Here is a 27,191-nt window from a genome sequence, read left to right on the forward strand (position 1 = left end):
CGTGCCTTGTAGCCAAAGGCTACATGCAAATTGAAGGTTATGATTATCATGATACTTATGCACCCATAGCCAAACTTGTTACTCTTCGGTGCATACTGTCTATAACTGTTGTATGAGGATGGGAACTACACTAACTTGATGTCAACAATGCATTTCTACATGGGGACTTATTCGAAGAAATTTATATGGCCATTCCTCCGAGATTTTCCAAGCAAGAGAAGAACAAAGTCTGCAAGTTATAAAAGTCATTACATGGCATAAAGTAGGTTTCTCATTGCTGGTTTGAAAAGTTTGCATCTACCTTAAAGGGATTGGATTTGTATAGTTTATTGCGGATTACTCTCTTTTTACATCAAATCAAGGAGACTCCTTTGTGGCCATTACTAGTAATGTTCTTTCACGAATTCAAGCTCTAAAGTCATATCTTGATGGATGTTTTTGGCTTAAAGACATGGGCCATTTTCATTATTTCCTTGGACTAGAGATCACAAGGACTTCTTCTGGAATGTGTCAATCAACACAAGTATGCTACTGATATCATAGTGAAACAGGCATGACTAAATGCAAACTAGTCTCCCACCCTATGGAACAACAACGTCACTTCATTGATGACTCAAGTCCACCACTTGCTGATGCCACTCAATATAGAAGACTTGTTTACTTGACTATCACTTGGCCTGAATTAAGCTACCTTGTTCATGTTCTCACTCAATACCTTAGTGCTCCATGTGAAGAGCACATGCAAGCTGTCAAATATGTCATTCGATACATAAAGGGAGCCCCTCATCATGGTATATTTTTTCCTGTTCAAAATGATCTTACATTAAGGGCATATTGTGATTCTGATTGGGCCTCTTGCCCCACCACCAGAAGACCAACAACTGATTATGTCACTATGCTGGGTCACTCACTCATTTCGTGAAAAACAAAGAAACAAGTCACTGTTGCTCGGTTTTCTACAAAGGCATACTGCACCATGGCCCTTACCACCAGTGAAGTCTTATGGTTACAGTATGTTCTTCATGACCTTGGTCTACCTTGCTCTCAGCCAATTAGTCTATACTGTGAAAGCCAAGTAGCAATTTACATTGCCACCAACCAGGTATTTCATGAATGCACCAACCAGGTATTTCATGTTCAATCCAAGGCTATAGCACTTTGTCATGTCCCCACCATATCACAACCTGCTGATCTGTAGATTAAAGCCCTTGGGGCTGACCAGTTCCATTTTCTTCTTGGCAAGTTGGGCATTATCCATGCTCCAACTTAAAGGGGGTGTTAGCCGATACCAGTCCATGATAACTAATCTTGCCACGCGGAAGGCAAGTCGACAACTGGTGTGTCACTGAGATTGTAAAACTATATATACATGTATACTCAATCGTTTCATATTGCAGAGAGAATTTATTCATTTTCTGAATTCTGTTTGTCAAATTATATGAAAGTTGTAATTCAAGCTCCATGTTCCTTTTCTTATTCAGGTTATCAATTTCTTTTTCCAGATCACTCACCTTCGAATAGTAGCATTGAAGATCATCAAGATCGAGTTTAAACATTTCTTTGATGTGTTCAACTGCCTATTTTGTTCTTATCTGTTCTCTCTCTCTCTCTCATAGAATGATTCCCTGCAAATCTCCACTCTTGTCCGGCCATAATCTAGATCCAAACTTCTATGCAAAATTTGCACCCAACTTCGTCAACTATGAATTAATTGGGGGGTGGAAGCCATAACCACGTTGTTAACTCATTGAAGAGATTTTTGAATGAAATCATAAATACTAGATCACACATTGCCATTTGTTGTCTGCAAAGTCAATCACACATTCCTTGGCTTTTGCTGATAAATGATAAATGGGAATTTCTTTTATCCATTAATTAGCAAAACTTACCCAGTTATGGGTATTTTCTAAACGACCCTTTTTCTTTTTGGGCTAGCAAAAACTGGTAATCACTAAAGCTTTATTTATTTTTTTGTTTAAAAATTTCCTTTGTTTTTAATGCTTTCCACCGCCATCATAGAAAAATGAAATGGACACAAAATCATATGAAAATTTTCCTTTTAGAATTTTTTTGGAACACAATCCAAAGTGACATGTTGGGGATACATGGGGAGAATGTCGAAATTTTCTTTAATTTCCTCTTTCTTTTTTGTTTTTTTGACTAAAACACCACTAAAACTTAATTTGGAAAGAATACAGTATAAATACATACAAAATACAAGATTTTACACTCTACATATTTAATTTGCATTTGTACTCCTTCCAAATTAAGCCTAAGGCTGATAAATTTTGAAAAAAAAAAAAATAACTATGTTCATCAGTGCTTAAATTTTGAAAAAAAAGTAAACTCACTACCTCAATTTTCAGGTCAATAATAAATCACCTAAAATCTTCCTTGTCAATTTTCCGCCCATGCCATGAGATCTGGGTAGACGGTTTTGCTTCTACAAATACGACCCATCTGTCACAGTCTCACAAATGTCGAGCTGAGCAGTACCGTCGTTTCCTCTAGGCCCCGTTTGGGAGGCCTTTTGCATTTCCTACACATACAGAAGCTGATTAGGTTATGTTACAGTTACAGTTGTTAAAACGGCATTCAGAAGTTGATTTGGCTTTCCACATTTTCATAAAACTTAACTTATTGGTTTTCCTACGGACCCCTCCCAAACAGGCGCAGAGAAACCAAAAGGAAAATCTGCAATCCAACTCAAACTTCTACCAGACGTATTCATTTCCTTACAAATGGTCAAAATCGCCATTAACGTATTAACAAGGTAATCTAATAACCTTTCCTTTAATATCTCATATCCCAACTACTAAAAATTCTCTTTCCTTTCTCCAATATAATATATATTTGTACAAAGATAAAATCAATCAACAATTTTTGCAAAAAATCATGGCACAGATCATCTCCCCGGAATTTGGTCTTGTTTCGTCTGCTACAGTAATCATTGTTTTGTCTATGGTTACTTACTCTCTAAGTCTCCATATCGTCCAACTCCAACCCAAGAATGAGACAGTCCCGGCTCTGCTAGTGTTTGGAGATTCGATTATGGATACAGGCAACAACAACTACATAGTCTCGTTGGCCAAGTGCAATTTCTCTCCTTACGGGAGGGACTTCGTAGGAGGGATACCCACTGGAAGGTTTAGCAATGGAAAGGTTCCCTCCGACTTCTTAGGTACTTACTCACCCCACCCCATCCCACTCCTCTGTGTGCGTTGTGTGCGTGTAGAGAGAGAGAGATGCTATTAGTGTGACATGACCAATCTGTTGGAGACCCATTCAATGACGGACCCTGTTGTTTTAAACATTGGTCAGTACCAACCTTGACTTATTGATTTCTGGGCTTGAGTGTTAAGAGAATATCAATCTATTCAAGGATCTTATCTAATAGTTTAAGCTTTTAGGTTAAATGGTTCTTTGAGATGATATCAGAGTCATTTTGACTAAGTGGTATAGTGTTCTATCCCCGTTATAATTAAATAAGTTTCAGCACAAGGTATGAATGGGCCTATGCTTATTCACATTTCAAGCTCAATGGGGTTTTGTGTTTGAGGGGGCCTGTTAGAGAATATCAATCTTCACCTAACAGTTTAAGCTTTTAGGTTGAATGATTCTTTGAGATTGAGTCTCATTGAGTTTATTTAATTTCTTTTTTCCAGCTGAAGGATTTGGAGTGAAGGAGCTTTTGCCACCTTATCTCGACCCCGACTTACAAACTCAAGATCTTATTACCGGCGTAAACTTTGCTTCGGGTGGTGCTGGATATGATCCTCTCACATCTCAAATAGAGGTACAAATCAATTAATCCTTTCTTATTTTTGTGTTTCTTTCATCTACTGATATTTTCAAAGTTACTCTGTCAAATTTACGCCTCTCTCTTTCTCTCTCTCTCACACACAGACGGCCATATCATTATCGAAACAGTTGAAATTGTTCAAGGAATATATTGGAAAATTAAAGGAAGCAGTGGGAGAGGAGAGAACAGCAACCATACTGTCCGAGAGCATATACATTATGTGTGTAGGGAGCAACGACGTTACCATTAACTACTTTTTTGCACCATTCCGGAGACCAAATTATGATGTCTCTGCCTTCACCGATCTCTTGCTTCAATTTGCTTCTACTTTCCTACAGGTATTTCTAGCTAATTTCTATTCTTCTTCTTTTTTTCTTATTTTTATAAAAAAAAAAATTGATCAAGAACACAAATATTTCCTTGAAAATAAATAAATGATAAAAGTATGTATTTCACAGGAACTGTATGGCCTTGGGGCAAGAAGAATTGGTGTATTCAACATTCCACCCATTGGATGTGTTCCATCTCAGAGAACCCTCGCTGGAGGAAAACACAAAGACTGCGTAGACAATTTGAACCAAGCAGCTGAGATGTTCAACGCTAAGCTATCTTCTGAATTAATCTCTCTCACTAACAAGCTATCACATTCAACCCTTGTGTATATTGATGTCTACTCTTCTTTACTTGACATCATTCAAAGGCCTCAAGATTATGGTAATTATCAAGGGTTAAGTACTCTGAAACCAATGCAGAATTCTGAATGACAGCTCCTCATAGTCTATTAGTAGCCCCCCTATAAACAGCATTCTGCCCGTAAATTTGGCATTAATTTATGGTCAGGATGCACTCCCCGGTAGGGTGGGGCTACAAAATTCTGACCTGGACTGATCTGTCATTCTCCTAATTATCAATCTCATATATGGATTTCGAATTTCATCCTCACAAAATCTTCACTTACTATCTTCACAGCCCCTTGCAACTATGCATTAGAAATATCTTCCCTCGAATAAAAATACACAAGTATAGAGATATTTCCATCGCACAACTGTGAAAAACTGAGAATAATGTGAGGATGGTTTTGTGAGTATGAAATCATGCATATTCATTATTGATATTTTGATCATCAAAGACTTAAAATCATCATCATCATCGTCATCATCACCTTCTTTTTAATCTTTTGTATGATCTAATGATGTATTAATCATATAGACTTAACCTTTAGCATTTTCTTGCACTAAGGTCACGTTGGGAGTGCTTCTCCGATGGGATTTTTGTGCTTTTTGCATTTATGGAGACAAATTAATGCTGGATTGAAACTGTTTGGCACATCCAATTTAGTTTCTCCATCATCTTTTATTTGGCTTCTCCATTTAAAGCAATAGAGTGGGCATCACATTTTAATACTTTAAGATTTCATTTTAAATGCCAGAAATGCCCTCAAACTCATATTTTATATGACAATTGACCCTTTGAAATTTTTAAAATATCTAAATTAACCTTCTGATTATTTGTTAATTAGTGCTTTAAAATGAATAAATTGTCTCAAATATTATCAAGATTCTTCCAGTGTTTTACCTTGTGCTTATCCATTTAAGCTATAAACATTAAGTCCTTAAAATAAGGAATGCCAAATGCAGCCTAAGATCTCTTCAAACTTGGATTCGCAATATATTCTCATTCCTGATACTCAGATTCACAATATATTCTCATTCCTGATACTCAGATTTACAATATATTCTCATTCCTGATATTTGTTCTCATGTACTATACTGATCAAGATCAATTTAGATCCAAAATCTTCACAATATTTCATACACTGCATGCATGTTTTCTATACGTTAACACCCTTTTAATTAGAATTTGGCACCTTTAATATCAAATATATATATATATATATAAATCGGTTTATAGGGGTCGGTTTAAGTCCCGGTTACTCTTTAAACCATGGCCTGACTCGATACACCCCCTGTAGGGACATTATCGGGAAGGCTCCGATACAATACATATTGGCTAATACAGGACAAAATTTGGAACCTTGACTTTGACATTGGTTTTGTTTTACAGGGTTTGAAGAGATAAGCAAAGGATGTTGTGGTACAGGGAAGATAGAAGCAACGATACTGTGCAATGATTTATCCCCTTTTACATGTAAAAATGCCTCGAAGTACTTATTTTGGGATAGTTTCCATCCCACCGAGGCAGGCTACAAGGCCCTCTTCACTATCTTCATGAAGAACTATTTCAGAAAGTTCTTTCAAAGCTAATGGTCTGAACTTTATTTTCTCCACCATCCTCCACTTTTTAAGGCTGTGTTTGGAAATGATGCAAATATGTGGAGTGTAAAACAGTTCATATAAATTACAAAGTTGGGTTAGTTTTGCACTGATAAATTTACTTTCTTACTAAACAGATGTTTAGCTATAATAGATGCAAACACGAATTCCAATAAAGCATATGACTTTTTTTATCAAAAGGCTACTTGAATGCAAATTTACTTCTTTTTATTGATGTACTTTTACATCATATTATCAATATAAATGTGCATTAGAAAATGTGTTTTCTTGTCAATGCATAAATATAATGTTGTCAAACATAGGCAAAAGTGAACCAGAGTGCAAATTTACCCTTAACCGGGATTTACACTCCATTTGCATCATTTCCAAACGCAGCCTAATTAGTTGTTTTTGTTGTAAATATTATATTTGCATTGGTGATAGAGAGTTTTATGTCATATGCATTGTAATTAAGCTGGTTTAATAATATAATCCACCATCTACATGGCCAGCTTAACTAGGAAACTGTATCATTTAAGTTTTACCCTCTTGTGATTTTTAAAAGAGATTCATCTCCAAAGTTTTAGTAAGGCCTCAAATCAAGGTTCAAAGTGTATATTGGCCTCTGTCAGTGCTTTTTTTTATGTTTTTGCTTTTTTTTTTTTTTCCAAAACCAGTTTAGAGGGGTCGGTTAAGTCCCAATTACCCTCTGAACCATGGTCTGATCCAATATAATCCCTGCAGGAGTGTATTGGGAAGCTCCCGACACGATACGTATCGACCAATACATATCGATACTTTGAATTTTGCCTCAAATGGATACAATCGAATTGGATATGGGTACATATATTCAAATTTTATTTGTTTATGTTTGAATTCAAATTGAATCCTATCCATAAGATTTATATTAGTTGGATATTAAATAGTATCAATGAATTAAATTATTATTATTATTAATTAAAAATAACTTTGATATTGCATTTCATGAACAAAATATATTGATAGAGGTACTGCTCTAGAGAAATAATTTTAGAGAATCTTAACCAACGCTTTATAACAAAAATTGCATAGACTAATAGGTCTAAAATCTACAAAAGAATCTTATGCTTTTTTTTTTCTGAAACTAATACCACAAAGTAGAAGTATAATACGTAGACAGTTTTTTTTTTTAATAAATAAAATATCTCCATCCGCTTAATCCCTAGTAATGTAAATTATATAATACCAAAAAAAGGTCATAAAATGTATCCATTTCAAGGATTTTAAAACCTGACCGGACAATGAACTGTTTAGGAGTCTGGTTCCCAGGTTGAATGGTCCAATCGTTCGAATCGAATGAATGACTTGTTCTGACAAAAAAAGTAAGCAAATTAAAACAAATAAAAACGGTCAAAAATCATTGTCCGAATTGATGGTTCGAATGGTTTGACCACTCGAATTAGCGATTTACTGACCAAATCAACAGTTTTTAACCAAAAGACAATTCTAAGGTGAAACGGAACCAATCAAATGACTGATTCCTGTTTTTTCTAGTCCAACCATCCGGTCCGGTCCGATTTTGAAACATTGATCCATTTGTCCTAGTTACAACTGTAAATCCAATTTGACGGAATCGAATGGAATAGATTCATAGTTGTACGAGTGTTATATTATATTTTCATAAATCGACCTAAATTTAACAATATTGACTGACGCGTCAGGTAACCCAAAAAGGAGAAGAATCTAATATTACAACAATTTGACTGTTGTGACTGCTCATGTGGTTCAAAATGATAAAAACAAAATATTATATGAATAAAAACAAAAAAAAAAGACAAAAGGATCGGAAGATCACCACCCACAGAAACTCCACAATTGTTTGAAAATAATGTTTTAAAAACCGACCGAACCGATTTAGCCATTGGTTTCTGAATCAGTGGTTCAACCATCTGAATTGAAATGAATGACTGTTGCAATTTAAAAAAATAAAAGTTAAAAAATTAATTAAAATAAAAAACAGTTAATTAAAACTGTTGTCTGTATTGACCGTTTGACCACCTGAATCACTCACTGACCAAGTCAACAGCACAGTTTCTGGGCCAAACGGTCTGACCGTTCGGATCAACCATGGCCTTAAACAGAATTAGAAGCGTCATAGATCCTCCATCAACATATAATAAGCTCAAAAGATTTTAGTTATCAAGGAAGTTTCTGGCTTATTTAGACGAGACATAAACGAGATCATTATCATTGGAGATGTACCGCCAACAGAAATCTCCGGAGCTCTCTGTCACTTAATCAGTATATATGGAAAAGTCAAAGTTGTTTACTTGGAAAAGACGAAATTGATTGTGATGAGGGGCGATTTGGCCTGATCTAGCGACCGAGGTACACGTAGATGCGATCAGCCGGTAGGACGACAACTTAGCAACGGAGTCTTGTCAACAGTTCGGGAGCTCCCGAGCTCCCAATTTAGTTTGGCATAAAGGCACCTTGGCACCCAATTTAGTTTGGGGCCAGAGAACCAAATTGCTAGTTCAGGGCCAAAGAACTGAATGCCAGTTCGGGACCAAAGAACCGAAATACCAGTTTGGGGCCAAAGAACCGAAGTGCTACGTATCGACTCCAGAAGCTTCCCCAACGAACTCCGAATTTCCCGGGATCGCAACATTTAATAACAATGTTCATCCTCACTCCGCCAGAATCGGAGGAAAGTGATAAACCTTATCAACTGGCACATTGCTCTCATTCTAAAATTGAATGAATCTTATCTATGCAACCCACAGATCCTAGAGCCTTTTCGTAAGATTCACGACTACTCAACTATATAAGGGCATCGATCCTTAAGGCAAAGGTATGCACGATTATTTGCATCCAAGCTCTGTAGCATTCATACTTAACTCGCAAACACACAGAATACTGACTTAAGCATCAGAGTGACCTCACTGGGTCTTCCACCTAAGTCCCTCTAAGCACTGTTTTGAAAATTGATTCAGATCATTGTGTGAATATGTCCAAACAATTCTCCAGCTAGGAAGTTTCAGAGTTCTTTACAGAAGAGACGTGAACAAAAATTGAACAGTTGACAAGCGTATCAATTATATATACAAACTAACAAGGAAGAAGGCGCATACGAGGTGTTTTGGTAATATTTTACAGAAACGTTTCTCGTGTTTTCATGAGCAGAAAATAGAAAGGTGCATTATAACTAACCTCTTTTTGCGTGCATTATAACTAACCTCTTTTTGCAAATAAAAAGGTATAGCGGTGTTTATGGTTCGGTTTGGAGAAGATCTCAGACCAAATCGATAATTATATTTAGTATAAAAGTCAAACCAGACCAATCCATTTTATTACAGTTTAGTATGGTTTTTAGTATATATATATATATCAAATCAAATCAAACCACAAATTCAATTTGATTCGATTCAGTTTTACGGTTTAAACCATATAATGAAGACCCGTATAGAAAGGTGCTCAATTTTCAGGTTGAAAATTTATATACTATCTTCTCCCAACATGATCTGTATATAAATTGCATGAGATTTGCAGACACGGATCATGTTTGGAAAGTGTTGGAACAGATTTTTATTGGGAGGAGATCCAAATTCGAGTTAGGGCTGTCAATGGGTATGTTATATCAAAACAAAACAACCCATCAAATCCAATTATGCTGTTTCCGGTTCTGTGATTTCATCCTAATTAATAATTGGGTCAGAGGATCGGTTCTTATTGTTCTGAAATCATACAACATAAAGGTTTTGTAATTTTTGTTATATTTTATATTCAAAAGGATAAACTTTTGCTATGTAGCATGTAAGATAATTTTGGTTAAAAACACATGTTTTATCAATATACAAAAGTTTGTTATTTTACTGTCATTTTTATTAAGATTCTATAAACATAAATAAAGTTTTAACTATTATTATTTTAGATAGTTATAGATCTCAAGTATAACTGGGTCTAATCAGTTAACACCCAATTGTCCTAAGGGTGCAAATAGATTGGATTGGATTTGAATCAGGACATTATCTGAATCCGATTTAATATCATACATCCGAGATTTGATTCAATCGGAAGATTCGATCGGATATCACAAAAAATTACAGAAAAAGCAATATAATCATATTTATAAATAAATATGCTAATAAATATATTAATATATACATGCTTTTTATAAGTAAATATGTTTATAAATATATACATATATAGGTCAGATCAGATAAGGGTGATCCAAAAATCCTATAGAGGGTGATCCAAATTAATCCAACAAATATAAGATCGTGATCCCATTTATTTGCACCACTAAATTGTCCTAATTAATAATTGGGACGGTTCTGGTTCTATCATATGAAACCGCTTAATAATTTGTTCCCAACTGGTACATCGTACCCTATCCGGCCCTAACCAGACCTGACCCATTGATAGCTTTAACTTGAATAGTTAACCTTTTAGTAGTTGATGAAGTGTTCACATCTCTGCCCCACAGCATATGCCTGCTGTGTATTGGAAACATCTCCCGATGATAGTACCAATCTCGATGATATCATCATCGGGAGATGTTCCCAATACACGGCGGGGATGTGCTATGGGGCGTTATGGGTGGGCTCCTTGTGGGGTGGAAATGTGATAATGTTGATGAATGTTTTCTCGCTCAAAAGGAAGATTAAGACATTGTGGGTAAATTTGCTAGCTCTAAAGATATCACAAATAGACCTGGCAAAAAGTTGATCCAACCCAACCCGAAAAGACAGGGTTAGGGTCTCATATTTTAGCCACCCGAATGTGAAAATGACCCGACCCAAAAAAATTGGGTTGGGTTGGGTCATGGGTCAACCCACTGACCTGATTGTCAAGTCTAATTGGGATTATTTATGCATTGTTAGAAGTTTCCACTCTTTAATTTTTTCTATTTAGTCTTTACTTTTTATTGTTTACGCTTTAAATTATTAAATGTTCAACTTTTTTCTTTTATATTTGGAATTTTAAGGTTAATTCTTTTAATTTCTGACATTTTTCATGTAATTTTTCTTTATTTTTTTAAATTCCAATTATTTTTTGGGATGACCTGAATTGACGCATGGGTCAACCCTAACCCAAACATTTAGGGTTAGGGTCTAGCATTTGTCAACCCAACTCAAAATTCAACCCGACCTAAAATCAACCCAAAATACCTTGACCAAACCCGAAACCGACCCACCCAACCCAATTGCCAGGTCTAATCACAAATCATGATCACCCGCCTTGTTGCAGGTTCTACGTGGCAAGGTCGATGGATCTCACGTGCACCCTGCTCTGTCCCCACCCCTTATCCCCCTCTAATGTAATTCGCAATACAATAAATAAATAAATAAATAATGCTAATCCAACAAAGCTCGATCACGATTAAGGGGGTGATCATGGGCTAGGCCGGGATTAGCATTTAAGATAAGCTATATCTTGCGTCGAGGCCCGGCCCTGTTCAGGTTCTGGGTTACGAATTAAATACCCTATCTGGGCCTGAAAAGAAAACGTAAGCCCAATCCTGAAAATTAGGGACGGGCTATTTTCTGCCCAAGCTCAGTCTAAGACTCTAAGTTCACTTCAGTCCCCAAAATTGATCCCTGGTCTGATCCTGAAAACCTTTGAACCAAACAAGCCCCATTTAAGGAATGGAGCCACCCTGACAAAAGTTACTAGAATCCGATTATATGGAGAGAATCCAATTTCTAGAAAGCCCATTGTGCATCTACTACTTTCCCTAGAAATGATAATAACAAGAGTCAGTTAGTAGAGGAATAGCCAGACAAAATGGAGAGTTGATCTATTGATGAGGAGGCACTGAGGGTGAAATATGGGCCCTGGGCAGTTTATTCATTTAATTTTTTTTTTTTCTTTTGGGCAGGAGGGACAGTTCATATTTAATAAAGGCCTCCATCTTGTAAAATTTATTGGGCTTAGGAAGTTGGACGTCCAATTCAAGGAGATGGTAATATATGGTCATTATCTCTGCTGTCAGGAGACGGCAGCACTAGCCCAACTTGGATGCGTGTGTTGTGTGGACCAGAGCTCCGCCTTAGTCGCCGCATTACATTTTGGAAGCTGATGCTAGAGTAAGGACTAAGGACTAAGGACCACTCCTCGGGTCATTCATCTTCATCAGTTCCTTCATTCAACAACCAGACAAACCAATTGTCAATTAAAATAGAGTTTCCCATCAAAATAATAAAAATAAATAGAATGAAACAAGATTTTAAAAACCCATCGGAAGTGGAGCCCTTTTAGTCACTGGTTTTTAGATTGACAGTTTAACCATTGGATGATCCGTTTCAATTTAAAAAATTAAAAAATTAAAATAAAAAAAACCAAAAACCATTAAACGGGTTAAATGGATCGACGGTTCAATTGCCCAAGTTAACGGTTTATTGATTAAATTAATGGTTTTTGACCAAAGACCGAATTAAGGATGAAAAGGAACCGATTGTCTGGATGATTTCCAAATAGTCTGTCTGACTGTCCGGGTCAATGGCAGTTTGAAAACACTGAAATGAAATGAATGAACAATAAACGAGAGATTAATTCATCTATTTAAATGTGAAAATTGTCATTATTTTTTGATGGAATTCAGGCATTCAGCGAATATCTAAATGTTTCCAAACGGGATTAGCTGAACTTGATGGCTGTGTAACCAATAATGACACCTCACGTTAGATATAAAATATGGTGGTCCAGAGTCCAGACTTCAGAGGGTTGGGTCCGCACGTTTTTCTTTCTATTCTCCGCTGGGTGGCATTGTTTGGGTAGAGTCCAGTAACCCATTACTAGGGCTGTCAATGGGAATGGGTCAAGCCCGATGGACCCAAACAAATTGGATCGGTTCTGGTTTCAGAAACTGGAATCGATAAATCGGTTTCGGTTCTTGATGTATTATCCCAATTATTATTGGTTTGAAAATCGGTTTTACTTATTTCAAACCAATCCAGGTCTGATCTAACCTATAATATTTTGAGGTTTACTATAATCAGGTTCAGGTCAGATTTGATTATCCTGAGAACTGATTGATTCGGTTCTAGGTTTAAAATTACAGACCCGTTCTTTTAGTATTTTTTAGGGTTTATAGGATAAGGGCAACTTTTTGTCCTTAATATCAATAAAAAAATAATATTTTTATATATTAATTAAAATGGAATAACTTTTTTGGAAAAATATCAGAAAGGACAGTAGACACTGTTACTTGTCTTCCTCCTCTGCCTCTGTATCGCCGGGTTTTTTCATGTGCACAGCCGGTAAAAACAATGCGAATCGGGTGAGGTGTGGGGAATCTATGGTTGATTTTGTTTGTTTTTAAGACAAATCTATGGTCGATTTACTTTTCCCTAGTTTATTCCGGATTCGTATCTTGGTGTGCTCTTTTGATTCGCATCGTGGACTCTCCAGTCTCCAATCTCAAGTCTGTTTTGTTCAGTTGTTCTAGATCAACACTTTAAAAGTAAGTACAAGCATATAAGAGTGTGAAACCGATGACCCGGTAACATCTGTCGTTGAGACTTGAGAGTCGAGTCCGGATCTCTACTGCACTTTTGTTCTGGTAATATCCGTAGTTTCTCACGTGCACAGCCGGAAAAAACGACGACAAGGGCAAGGCTTGGGCAGAACGCCGTGACGGAATCGGGTGAGTATGAGCCCTCCGCTCGTGTTCCGTTTCATGCACCGACATGGGCGGACAAGAGAAAGAAGAGAAATGAAAGAAACAATGGATTCATAAGGAAAAATGATAAAATATATGGCCGGAATCTTATGATCCTTTAGCAAGTATTACGGATTGTGGAGGTTCTGTGAGTCCTTGTAGATGGACACTTGGACATGGCCGCTGGTTTTTTTTCTAGGACGTGAAGAGTATTTCTTGTTATTATTTGGCCTGAATCTTATAATCCATTTGCATGAATAGGCAGAGGAGGAAGACGAGCAACAGTATGTACTGCCTTTTCTTGATATTTTTCCAAAAAACTATCTCATTTTGGTTATCATATAAAAATATTATTTTTTTGATATTAAGGGCAAAAAGTAGCTTTTATCTCCTAAAAACCTTATTTTTTATTAAAATTTATTTCAGTTTTAACTAAACGCAACCCAAACCTAACCAAGCTCCCACTCTCAACGGCTATAAATCACAGTATTTGGGATGGCTGTCAGATTCGGAGCTGACCAGACGGTTTAACCGGTTAGTGAATGATTTGGTGATCTGATAAGCTGGTTCACCAAATAAAACTAAACTATGGTATTTCCAATTTACTATGTATGCCCGATGTTAATATGAAAAGAAAAATAAGTACACATAAGATGGTCCATCCATCAAAAATTGCCCGATGCACATAAATGATAAAACCCTATGAGGCGTACGTGATTGCCCCTTTAATACAAGAAAATTAGGGAACCCCCTCTCAGAACTGAGAAGGTTTCATTAATTATATATACTTTCTTTAGGTTTTCGTCTTGTGTAATAAAAAGTAAAAATTTAAATGACTAAATTGCCCCTAATTTACTTCTCATGTGACAAATTAAATACCCTTAAAATATGTTCTTTCTCTCTCTCTATACAATAAAAAATGATGTACAATCAGGTCATTAACTAATATATCATGCATCGTACATTTTTTGGTTGTTCAATTTATTCAAAGTCAATTCAATTCATATATAATGAGGAGGGACATTGAAGTTGGAATCTCGGATACAAAGAAATAAATAGGTAAGGAATGTTAGATGAGGGATATATTCCTATATATCCTATCTATATTCCTCATCTAACAATGAATCCGGATTTCATCCTTACACACCGTTTTCACAAACTTTTTAGCCGTGGGAATATTTTTTCATGAACCCCATGAATGAAAGTATAGAAGTATGGAGAGATGTTTTCTATGAACGGCTGCAAGTATTGTGAGAACAAAATCCGATCTCTCTAATAATATCACCACCAACTAAGATTGTTTCTTATGTCCCACACCATTGTTAAATTATATACAGTTAAATCATTTTTTATTATTTTCATCGATAATATGATAATAATAATTGTTGTTGCCAAGGATGGGGCCGAGGGCAATAAGGTAACTTTGCTTCGATTCGAGGCCGATGAGTTTAATCTGTGAATAAGAGGAAAGCACATGTTATAGGCCTCAAGTATTATCCCAAGAGCGGAGACTCTGATGGTCAAATTAGTCAAGCACTTAGGAGGGGTCAGACCAGGCTTGAGACAAGGGGGGATGTTTGGAACTGTAGCCACATAGGTGTTTCAACAAACACCCATGTATCTCATTGTTTGGTTCAGCCGGTTATTAAAAAATCGGGACCCCACCGATGCATGAAACGCCAAATCAGTGAACTGTTTCCTACAACAGTTGACTGGTGTGTATCCTATGTGGTGCTTACCTGTCAGCACAAGTGATGAAAATTTCCTTACCAAACAGCATAGTATTGCTCACTACCTACGTGGCAGAAGCATTTTTTGTGAAAAAACAATTTTTAAAAATATGGGCATCTTTTCTTGAAAATCAGTCCCAAAAAACACCCACACTTCCAAACACCATAAAAATCACTCTAGCAAACATACAGAAGAGCAAGAGTGAGTAAAACAGCTTTAACTTAAAGCTAACACACCCCCTTTTATAGTTAACCTTGCAATAAAGTGATTGGAGACAATCAGAGAAAAACGACCAGAATATCTCATCCAACCGGTGCCATCCAAAGCCTTGCCATATACGCCTACATCAATAACGATGATGATAATGACTTTAGACAAAAGAGATTTATATATAGGAATATAAATTTCTGCTGAACCCAAGGGCTATATAACAGAGTGATATATATTAAAAAAAAAAAAAAAAATAGGACAAAACAAAACAGCCTAGCACCAACTTATATTGATCACAGTAGCTGTATTGCGTTATTGTTTTCATATTCTTGTTCTATCTTTGCAGAGTTGACCATAAGGCATTTGATTGATAGTCTTACCAGTTTCATTGACCAAAGTAGTGATCATTTAAATTGCTTTGTTTTGATCATTAAATTAAATTGATTTTTATTGTGTGCGTGTGTATATAAAATTCAAAGCAAATTAATTTGTAAGAGCCTAATAGAAAGTATGTCAAACCATCAGATTTATCTTCTTGTTTGTTTTAAATGGATGCAAAAGGTAGATTAGTTGGTCTTTCTCTCATTCGATCAATTCGAGATTCGAAAAATATAAATTTATATAAAAAATATGAAAATGTCAAAAAAGATGTTTTCCCCCTCTTAATCATTGCATTTTTGTATGACAAACAAACACTTATAAATCTGATGAATTGGGATGCATAAATACCCTGATTTGATGTTTGTGGGAGGAAATTGCCAAAATGTGTCAAAACAATTTTACCTATTTTAGTAAAGATTTTTTATGGATAAAACATAAAAGAATTATTGTATAATTTATCATGGGAATCAAAAGAATAAAGTTAAACTTAAATAAATATCTTTAAAAAAAAGAAGAGACCTAAATGATGTTGCTTTACCATTTGGGTTTAGTTTGAGAAGAGTACAGGACTCACAAATACTACATGCATTGAACATATTTACATTTGCACTCATCCACACAAAACCTTGCAGACATCTTAAATTTCACTAATACAAATTCATTTTTATTTTGCAGAAACACATGCAAACACCATCCCAGATATAAAGGTGGATGGTTTTCCTTCATTTGGTTTTGGGGGACGTAAATTAATGGTCGGTGGTCAATGCAGTAGTTGTTGTTGATAGGAAGAGGCGCGGGTCTGTGTTTTTAGCAATAAATAAATAGCACTTTGTGATGGGTTTGTCCATGGATGATGTTATTTTCAAACATGACCTTCTCATAAACAGTTGGCCGCATTTGAATTTACTGCATTCCCTAATAATTTGATTTACTCATTAAGTATATTTGCATTTGATTTGTTTGCAAAATTAAGTAAAGCGGTTATTGACAATTAGGTGCCACTAAGAGTCATTAGACATTACATCAGTAAAATAATAAATAAATGTCTATACGTTGGGAGAAGCGTTAAAATGAAACTTCCCCTAACAATGGATATATACAAAAATTAAGATTTATTTTTGCAATCGAAATGGCATTGTTTATTGAATAAACGCCCACAGTTCCAAACACCACCCTACTTATTTTGAATCGGTCTAAGAATCATTGCAAACCGGATTTCCTACCCACTAGCTATTACATATCTATCCACACTTGGTATTTTCAAACGACATGGCCTTGTTATAAACAGTTGGCTATTCAAAGCATTTGAATTTACTGCATTTCCTAATTATTTTGAATCGATCTAGGAACCATTGCAAACCGGATTTCGTGCTCATTAGCTATTAGATCTCTATCGACACTCTACCTGCCTTGATTTACAGCCACACGTCGCCATCTCATATTATGAGGTGTGCAGATGCAATGTACTGTGGGTATTTTCAAACCACATGGCCTTGTTATAATCAACTGGCCAGTCGAAGCATTTGAATTTACTGCATTCCTTACTAATTTTGAATAATCCAGTAACCATTGCAAATTTCCTGCCCACTAGCCATCAGATCTCTACCCACAGGTCCCACATTCTATCCGCCTTGAATTGCAGCCACACATTACCGTTTTGTATTATGAGATTTACAGCTGCAATGTTCTGTGAGTAGGCCCGTAGGGTGTAAGTAGGGATACGAGTAGGAAATCTGTTCAAGAGAACCATTTGATACATGAGCGGATTTATATCAATTCAGGTGAGATGGAGACAAAATCACAGTTGAAATCATACAAGTACTTACTGTGGGCCCCATCATAAACAACCGTTATAGGTTATTGCCCCCGCAAGATCGATTACCGATCGAGTGGGTTGAACCGAATGGAACAGAGAAAGGGACGAGTTACAAGGTTTAACCTGCTCAACAGGTAGCAGGTAGATTGCTTTGGATCGGGTGGTGCCAGTTTCTACAGCCAGTAATGCGCGTGGTTGTAGCATTAATTAGCATTCCTGCGGTTTGTTTCTTGGATCCGGGCTCCGTGAGTCTGGATTCACGAGACCCATAAATAGTCTGAGGCTCAATAATCCTGCCACATGCCCTACATAACTGTGATGTGGACCTATCATAAATATTGCATGCTAATTGGATCATTAATTATCTTAAGGGCTGTTTGGCAAGTTTTTTTGAAAAGATCTTTTGGCAGTTTTATGCATTGAGTTTTTGCATGATGATCTAAGCAGCTTGAAGATAATTTCGCTATTACACGTTTTTCCGTGTCTTTTTGTGTGAGAATAAAGCGAGAAAGATGTAAAAAATTTTATTTGGAACTTTCCAAAATTAGTCCAAAATAAGCTTCTCACGACTTTTTGACCCATCGACTTTTGGCTGTTAGATCTATTATGAACCAAACAGAAAAAAATCGTATAAAAAATACACCAAATGGAGCCTTAGGGTCCGTTTGAAGCGTATTTTCGAAAGATCTTCTGGTAGCTCTAACAGTCAAAAGACTCATTGAGCTTTTGTATGAAGATCTAAGCAGCCTGAAATACATTTAGCAGATGTATATCTTTCTGTGCGAGAATAAAACATAAAAGACATGAAAATCTTCATTTGTAACTTTCTGAAGTCAGCCCAAAATGGATTTTTCAGGTTTTTTTGGCGCTATGGTTTTTGACGGTTAAATCATCTGTAAATCAGATGAAAATAGACCAAAAATTGATTTACCCAACTTATGAACAACCGAAAACCACACGGAAAAACACACCAAATGAACCCTTAGTTAACACATTATCTATGCCCCAATTAGTTAGGGAAGAAATTGAATTAATCAACGGTTGTCAGACATACTCTCAGGAAGGGCCCACCTGGGTGACACTGAACCTAACCGAAGTACCAAACTATCGATCCAGTGGCCCAAAATCCAAAATGGCCTCTTCAAAATGTCAACCAACTCCATCATATATGTATGGACAAGGGAGCACACCATTTGGTCCAACGCCCAGTGGGTTTTTGTCAGTCCTCGTAAAACTATACATATTTACACTTCACCAATCGTATGTTTGGTCATTTTTCCATGCGTTAACACAATATACGGAGTTACTGTAGGATTGGGACGGTTGAGACTAACCACGCGCAAATAACTTCATTTATTTGCACAAGGCTACTGTAAAACATTGATTGCTCCAAGTTTTATTTGTTTGCGACACAAATTTGAATTCATACAATTATACAATGTTTGTATTCGATTAATTTCGCATCCATTTGTTTTTAACTATGGTGCTAAATTTTAAGGTTGTTCATGAAACCGATCAATTTGACTCAATTCAATCTGAGTTGATCGATTTTTAATTATTTTTTATCAGTTTCAATTCATGTATTGTGCTAATCGGAGAGATCAGGTCGGTTTTCAGTTTGGTCATGTGTAAACCATTTTGATTGGTTTCGGTTCATGCATTATGTTAACCTGAGAGGTCAAGGTCAGCTTTGGTTTGGTCACGAACAAATGGTTTTCATAGTATGAAAACCTTACTTTAATGATTTAATATATGATTTTAATCTATTGAAAACATAACTAAAACCACTTCTGACAGTTTTGAACCGATTCATCAAATCAATAAATCGATCCAAACTAATTCTTCACAGTAGGGTTGATTTTCACTAGTGGTTGGTTGGTTTTGGGTGGCCAATTTTCTAATCCAACGTATCAAGTTGGTTCAGTTGGCCAAACAGCTTAAAACCGAACGGAATCAACCTATGAACATGCACTCCTAAATTTGCACCACCTTCCTTCTACCTTTATTCTCTTTCATATAAAATATTTAATGGAGGTTATATCATTTTGCTTCTTAACTTCTCCTAAATAAGTAACTTCCTCTCTCTCTCCACTCTTTTTTCATATAAGGTGGGGGAGTGCATCATTTTACTTTCTATATTGTTTGTTAGCTAGGTTGTGTTTGGTTGCAGTGCAATCTTATTTGTAATAGTATAAATGCATGGGAGTGAAAATGAAAAGAATGCAAATTCTGGTTTAATTTTGTTTTGGGTTTTACTTCAGGTCTTATTTTACTTCATCTGTACTGAAATCAAATGTAAAAATTGAAGCAAAAATAAATCAGAATTTGTACCTAAATCATTTGCACTACCATAATATTACATCAGTACAAATTTATTTACACTACAACCAAATACACTGTTATGCATTTACTCCAGTGAAAATGAATTTAACACTGCTATGCATTTAAACCACAGAGATTGCCTGATTAATTGTGTGGAAACAAGTGAGTCGTGTATTCAACAAGAACCAGAATGGCGTACGTCGAATCATATTGTATATTTTAGATGCACAACTGTAAATTATGTTCACAGATTGATAATTGGGTCCAGAGTATTTCTATTAATATCTCAACCACTAAAACGCCTCAATCTTACTATTCGGCCAATATATAAATATCGATCGACATGTTGAGCAGGTTATCTTTACTTGTACTCTTCTCCATTCCACAGTAAGAGCAAGGCTGCAAGCAAGAAAGTTCTTTCCTTAACAATGACTCCTCTCTCCCCAGAACTGAGTTTTGGTTCTTCTTCTTCTTCTTCATCCATTTCTCTAACCATTATTTTCTCTCTCTTCTCTTCCCTTCTCTTATCAACCATTGATGCCCGTCTCACCTTACCTTACAATGCAACAGTCCCAGCTTTGATCGTGTTTGGAGATTCAATTGTAGACTCCGGCAACAACAACAATCTTGCGACCTTGGTTAAGTGCAATTTCTCTCCGTATGGAAAGGATTTCATGGGAGGAATACCCACAGGAAGGTTTAGCAATGGAAAGATTCCCTCCGACCTTATAGGTAGTACTCTCTCTCTCTCTCTCTCTCACTCACTCCCTCTCTCAAGTGCGTTCAGGCAGCTTCCTCCTCTACGAATGCATGAGAGATGCCTGAAAACACGTTTCATATCACAGTCCTGAGCACACCACTTCCAGTTTCTAGTAGCAAGCACATACACAGAGAAGAAAGAAAAAGAAGAGTACGTGCATAAAACGAATATCCTCTTTTATCAAAAAGCATTAAATTAAAAGTAGTAAAAACCTTCTATATTGAATTTAATAGGATAGCTAGGTTAGCTAGAGCTCTACAGGTACAATTGTAGCTCGTGCAATGTTTCAAACAGTTGTTGCGTTGACTGTTATCCTCTCTGTGATCCGACGATTTCCGTGAGGTTCAACATCGACCACCCGCTTTGCTAAAAAGAATGAAAAAGGGAAAGAGTAGGTGACTCACATGGAATGGAATAGATACAGAGGTATCTACAATGCGGATGTGTCCGGCCTTTCTGTAAAATGGGTTCTGCACAAACCAGTACGTAGATCAGTTAAGTGCTCGCTGATGATAATTTTAGTACTGGGGGACTGGTGAACCATAATTAAGCTTTTCGACAAACAGATACCGGACAGTATGGATCTCCGATGTTAACGGCTGTATCTAGGGATGGGGGAACCCATTCCCATGCATGGATTATCTTTTGTCCTATTCGTAGCACTTATGGCCACGCTATTCATTACCCAAAATTGATGATAGAATAACACAGTACTCATAAATATATAAGCAAAACCTATATAGTTGTTGCTTAATGTTACTTTCCGGCCAAGTGATTTGCTTAATTTCCTTGAAACTTTTGTTTTTCCAGCTGACAGTCTTGGAATTAAGCAGCTTTTGCCCGCTTATCTCGACCCCAATCTAAGAACAGAGGACCTACTTACTGGAGTAACCTTTGCTTCAGGCGGTACAGGATTTGATCCTCTCACCCCAAAAGTCGCCGTATGTTCATCATCTTCTTCTCCTTCCAATCATTCAATATTTACATTTATCTTCGAAGTGCCGATTCGTTCCGGTCTTTCCTTTAATTTCTTTCATTCCTGAAACATCAGGCGGTTCTATCACTGTCGAAGCAATTGGAGTTGTTCAAAGAGTACGTGGGAAGGTTGAACTTAGCGGTGGGAGAGGAAAGAAGCGCAACCATCATATCTGAGAGCATGTACATTGTTTGTGCAGGAAGTGACGACCTCGCAAATACATATTTCACTACACCCTTCAGGAAATTGAGCTACGACGTCCCCTCTTACACCGATCTCATGCTCCAGTCGGCTTCTAGTTTCGTACAGGCAAGTAGTCCCAAGTCCCAACCTATTAAACTAGTTTTTTCATTCTATAATAAAGTTTTTAAAATCGGACCGGACAGGGAATCGTTCTGGGTCCGGTTCCCGGGTCGAACGGTCTGCCCGTCCAGTCCGAATGGACCGCCCGTTCTGACAGAAAAAATAAAAAAAATTAAAAAATTAAAAATAAAAAATGGCAAAAACCATTCCTGAGTTGAATGGTTCAATGGTCTGACCGCATGGGTCAACGGTTCACTGACCAAATCAAAGTTTTTTGGCCAAAAACGGTTTTAGGGTTAAACAGAACCGGCCAAATAACCTGTTCCCAGTTTTTTCAGTCTGACCGTTCAATCTGGTTTTGAAAACATTATTCTATGCCTTAGATTGTAATCACTACAGGGTGAGCCTTTGGCATTGTGGATGGGTTGCTCCTAAGGGTGTTAATGGACCAGTTTAAGAATGGATTCATCAAAATCAAAATCAAAATCAATTTAGATGGATTGGATAGACGAATAAGACATATTGAATTGGACCAGTCGAGACTTAATATAGTGGTCCAATCCCCGGGTTGGATCTGGTCCATTCATAATGGGGTTTTTATTGGATTGTGTCAGAATAAACTAATATTTAGTCCATTGATAGAAAATAAGAATACAAGTGTCAATGGACCAGGTTTGGAGTGGAACAAATCTAAACTAAAAACAACTTGATAGATTGGATGGTCCAAACATTAAATTAATTGGACTGATCCAAAATGGTCCAAAAAATTTATTGGATGGGATTGGACCGAGTTCATTTGTAATGGATTCATAATGGGCTAGATCAGATTGGTCTAAATCTGGTCCATTTGACACCCATTTTGTTCCATTGCGATTTGATGACTAGGATTCAAATCTTGAAAACAGCCACCCTATATATGCAAAGGCTGCATACATCTCTCCCTCCCCATACCTCACATTGACAGGAACCTCATGCACTGGAATGCCCTTTTTATTAGATGGTAACCACTAATCAGCAATTTCTCTCAATGTTTTAAAAACCGAGCTAAAAATCCAAACTACTTTGGCCACTGGTTTTTAGGTCAGTGGTTCGACCATTCATTCGAATGGACGGCCCATTCCAATTTAAAAAATATATATATATATATATCCCGCACCCTCTCTAATGGAAGACCATATATGCATGGCTGCATCTTCCTTTTTTACCGCTGATAAATTAAAGGAACCACCTCAACTTGACGTCAACTCTTGTGGATTTCTGGAGCAATGCGACTTGGCCCGGCTCAGCTCCGGTTCGTTTGGTCTAATTGGTTTGACCATTATACGGAATTATGCACAAGCATTTTATAGTACATATGCCATATGAATATTTACCAACCATGGTCATTTATGGTCCATTGCTGGTCCAGATACAGACGGTCACTATGTCCTGCCTGGCTCTTGTAGTTGTGATGTGTACGTCAGCCGTATGTTAATCGTGGTGGTAGACTGGTAGCTAATATTAAGTTAGAGTACATGTACTGTTGTACAGGAATCATAATTCTTCATGGTTGAAGGAGCTCGGAATAATTTCACATCTCCTGCCCATACAAATTTTGCCCACATCTACCCACATAACATGGCAACTACAGAGAACACTTCATGCTCTTACATGGTATTATGCAAGGGGAAATGATTTTATTCACGAGAGTAGTGTGTTGTGGATAGATGTGAGAAGAGTTCTCGTGACCAAGAGATCCAGAATCGCTTAGAGTTCATATCTGTTCCTCACAAAGCGCTTCTCATGTGGACCTCACAGCATGTTTGAGTACATTGGTAATATCTCCCGTACTTATATATTATTATTCAAGGAGATGTTGTCAATACATAGTGCTGAGATGTGGCTGTGAGGTGCATGTGAGAAGTGCTCTATGAGGAGTAAATCCAAATTCAAGTGTGGAGATTATTGTCTCGCCTTTTTTCTAAACTTCATGAGGCTATACAACTGGGTAACCCATTCACATCCTTAGACAGTAATTAAGTTGTTGAGAGTGTAAATTCTGATTTACTTTTACTCATATTTGAACTTGTCTTATTTGTTTGTGAAAAGTAAAATAGGAAGTAAAATGGAAGTAAGAGGGGGTAAATAAGATGATGTGGCCCCTCTTTATATGGTAGAAATTTAGATTAATTGAATGCTTTAACTGTTTAGCAGACTGTGAAATCAATGATAAGGTTCCATGTCAGTATTTAAATATATGGGATAAAGCGTTCAGCTAAACCTATGATAGAGGTGGAAAAGGATTAACTGAATGCAACAACTGTTCGTCTAGATTGTGAAACCAATAATAACTTTTCACACCAGCAATAAAATACATGAAACTCACAATTATTTTATTTCTCACTATGAGCCCTATGAGCCCTATGTATTTAATTTCTGTAATTGGTGTAAATTTTGCATCTGCTTTTGAGGTGTAAAAGCATTACTTGTGAGTGCAAATGAGACAAATTAAATGGTGAAATATCATGGCAGGAGCTGTATGGTTTAGGGGCAAGAAGGATTGGATTGATTAGCATTCCACCAATAGGATGTGTGCCATCACAAAGAACCTTAGGTGGAGGAAAAGACAGGAGTTGTGCAGAGAACTACAATGAAGCGGCAAAGTTGTTCAACACCAAACTATCTTCAGAGCTAAACTCGCTTAAGCAGCAGCTCCCCCAGTCAAGACTTGTCTATATTGATGTCTACTATCGCATACTTGATATCATACAAAGGCCTCAAAATTATGGTAATCATCATTTCCATATCAATCTTTTTTATACACTCAAACATATATATATATATATATATATATATATATAAGGTGTCAATGGACCGGTATTGGATTGGACTCGTTTAAATCAAAATCAATTTAGATGGACCAATAAGATATATTGAACTAGAACCAATTTGAATAAATTGGATGGCTTAAACATTGAATTAGACTAATCCAAAATGATCGAAAATATTCATGTCAGATTAGACATGATCCATCTGTAATAGCCCCATATATAACCTAAACATCTTCTGGGAAATCTAATCCTGCTCTGTGTTGTGTCTGCTAGGATTTGAAGTGATAAACAAAGGATGCTGTGGTACGGGGAAGATAGAAGTAGCGGTTCTATGCAATGACTTAGACCCTCTTACGTGCTTAGACGTTTCTAACTACGTATTTTGGGACAGTTACCATCCAACAGAAAAAGCCTACCGGAGCGTTGTGGAACCAGTATTGAGCAAACACATTAACGAGTTCTTCTGAGACATACTCATCATAAACCAAGGGAGATTCTTTTCTTCTTCTGGGTCCAGATGATCTCTATCTACACAAACATCGTTGCATTCACATAGATACGAGATATTTGTCTTTTACACCTCTTCTATGTTAAAAATGCTCCTCAATTAAATGGATTTTTCAGTGGATTTAGCATCTTGAATTTGGCTGGGCTTCACCTTGGAGCTCGAGCTATGGAACATGTCTAATACGGCTGTGTTTGGCATGTCTTTCTGCGTGGTCTTTCAGCTGTTTACAAGTAGGGAATACCGACTTTTAGTCTATTTCCGTTTGACGTGCAGAAGATCTAGTCGCCAAAATACATGAAAAGCCCATTTTGAGGCTGATTTCGATGAAAAACATGCTTCAAAAAATCAATGCATCTTTTAACTTTCAGAACTACCAGAAAATTTTTCCAAAAAGACATGCCAAACGAGCCCTACATTCCTAAAAGACTATAATCATAAAATGAAATTGAAAATAAAAAGGTTTAATTGCTTAAATATAAATATACATGTGGTTTGACCAAAATATTTGAATATACTTTGTGATTTGCAAAACTACTAGGAAAAACCTTCTAAGAAGGTCCCATATAATACAGATAGGCCAGATACTGGTGTTGTTTTGAACACTTTTTCTTTCCTCCATAAATAAAATCCCCTTTTCCCTGTCGCGCGAGCTCTGTTTGATTTGTTACCTTGGTTGTTGCTTGAGGTTCTTTTCTTTCTTAGCCTCTTTTCTGGGTTTTGGCATGGATAGCAGAATAGGTGATAAGGGCTTTTTGGGTTCTTGTTCGTGATATGTCTAAGCTTTTTTTATTTTCTCATTTGATAAGTTGTAGAAAAGAAAATTGTGAATGCGTCGAACTCGATCACTCCAGAAGGCAACGACGGGAATTGTGGGAGTCAGGTCTTACTGAATGTCTATGATCTAACCCCTCTTAACAACTATGTTTACTGGTTCGGCTAGGGAATCTTTCATTTTGGAATTGAAGGTACGAGATCCAACTTAGGTGCTTTTTCCTTTTACCTTTATGGTAAAAGCTTCATGTTGAAATGTGTTGATTTTAATTGATAAAAAATGATTTCATTTTATGATGGGCTATATGTTTACTTTTTTGATTTTTTTTTTATTTATGATCAGTTGCATGATGATCTCTAATTTGGTTAGTTTCGGGTGAGAGATTACTTGGGTTTTGAATCTTTTGATTATCTGTTAGATTGGGTCAATTTTCTTTATTGTGCATTTCGTAGTTCAGGATATAAATCTAGGTCGATCGTGGGTTATCTTGAATTTTCATAGTTCAGCAAGAAAAAATAAAACAAACCTTGTTTGTCTTCTCTGGCATAGGTAACCAGCGTTCTCTTCTCTGACGATAGTGGTATTAAAAACACTTCTAATGGTGGCAAATGCTTTATGTTCCGACGATATTTTCCCAATAAAATGGTGAAAATCTTCCTATAATGTTTTTTGGCGCTGTTTTTCCCTTGATTTGAGCTTTTCCGACGGCATATTCTGATTATCAGCACCAGTAGGGAGAATTGTGGTCTTCGTTAGAGCAGTGAACAGTGGTTCCCACTTGCAGAGATAGGTTATTGTAGTGAAGGTCATTTTTCATCATTTCGAAAATGACTCAAACTCGGTTATCGAAAATGAGATGGTTATTTACATCCTTTTACGTGC

At 36.6% G+C, this 27,191-nt stretch overlaps 1 protein-coding gene across 1 annotated transcript; it reads left to right on the forward strand.

Moving 5' to 3' along the window:
* Window positions 1-2,946: 2,946 nt before the first annotated feature.
* On the forward strand, window positions 2,947-25,887 carry LOC109115189 (uncharacterized). The gene is made up of 11 exons (XM_019198921.2): window positions 2,947-3,181; window positions 3,666-3,796; window positions 3,907-4,140; window positions 4,261-4,516; window positions 5,867-6,012; window positions 6,976-7,000; window positions 20,628-20,912; window positions 21,751-21,881; window positions 21,992-22,225; window positions 24,731-24,986; window positions 25,303-25,887. The coding sequence occupies exons 1-11, from the start codon at window positions 2,962-2,964 to the stop codon at window positions 25,494-25,496; spliced, it is 2,112 nt and encodes a 703-aa protein (XP_019054466.2). The 5' UTR covers window positions 2,947-2,961; the 3' UTR covers window positions 25,497-25,887.
* The last annotated feature ends 1,304 nt before the right edge of the window (window positions 25,888-27,191 follow it).

Source organism: Nelumbo nucifera, chromosome 6 (genome assembly GCF_055504915.1).
Source record: "Nelumbo nucifera cultivar China Antique chromosome 6, China Antique-T2T, whole genome shotgun sequence".
Taxonomy (NCBI): domain Eukaryota; kingdom Viridiplantae; phylum Streptophyta; class Magnoliopsida; order Proteales; family Nelumbonaceae; genus Nelumbo; species Nelumbo nucifera.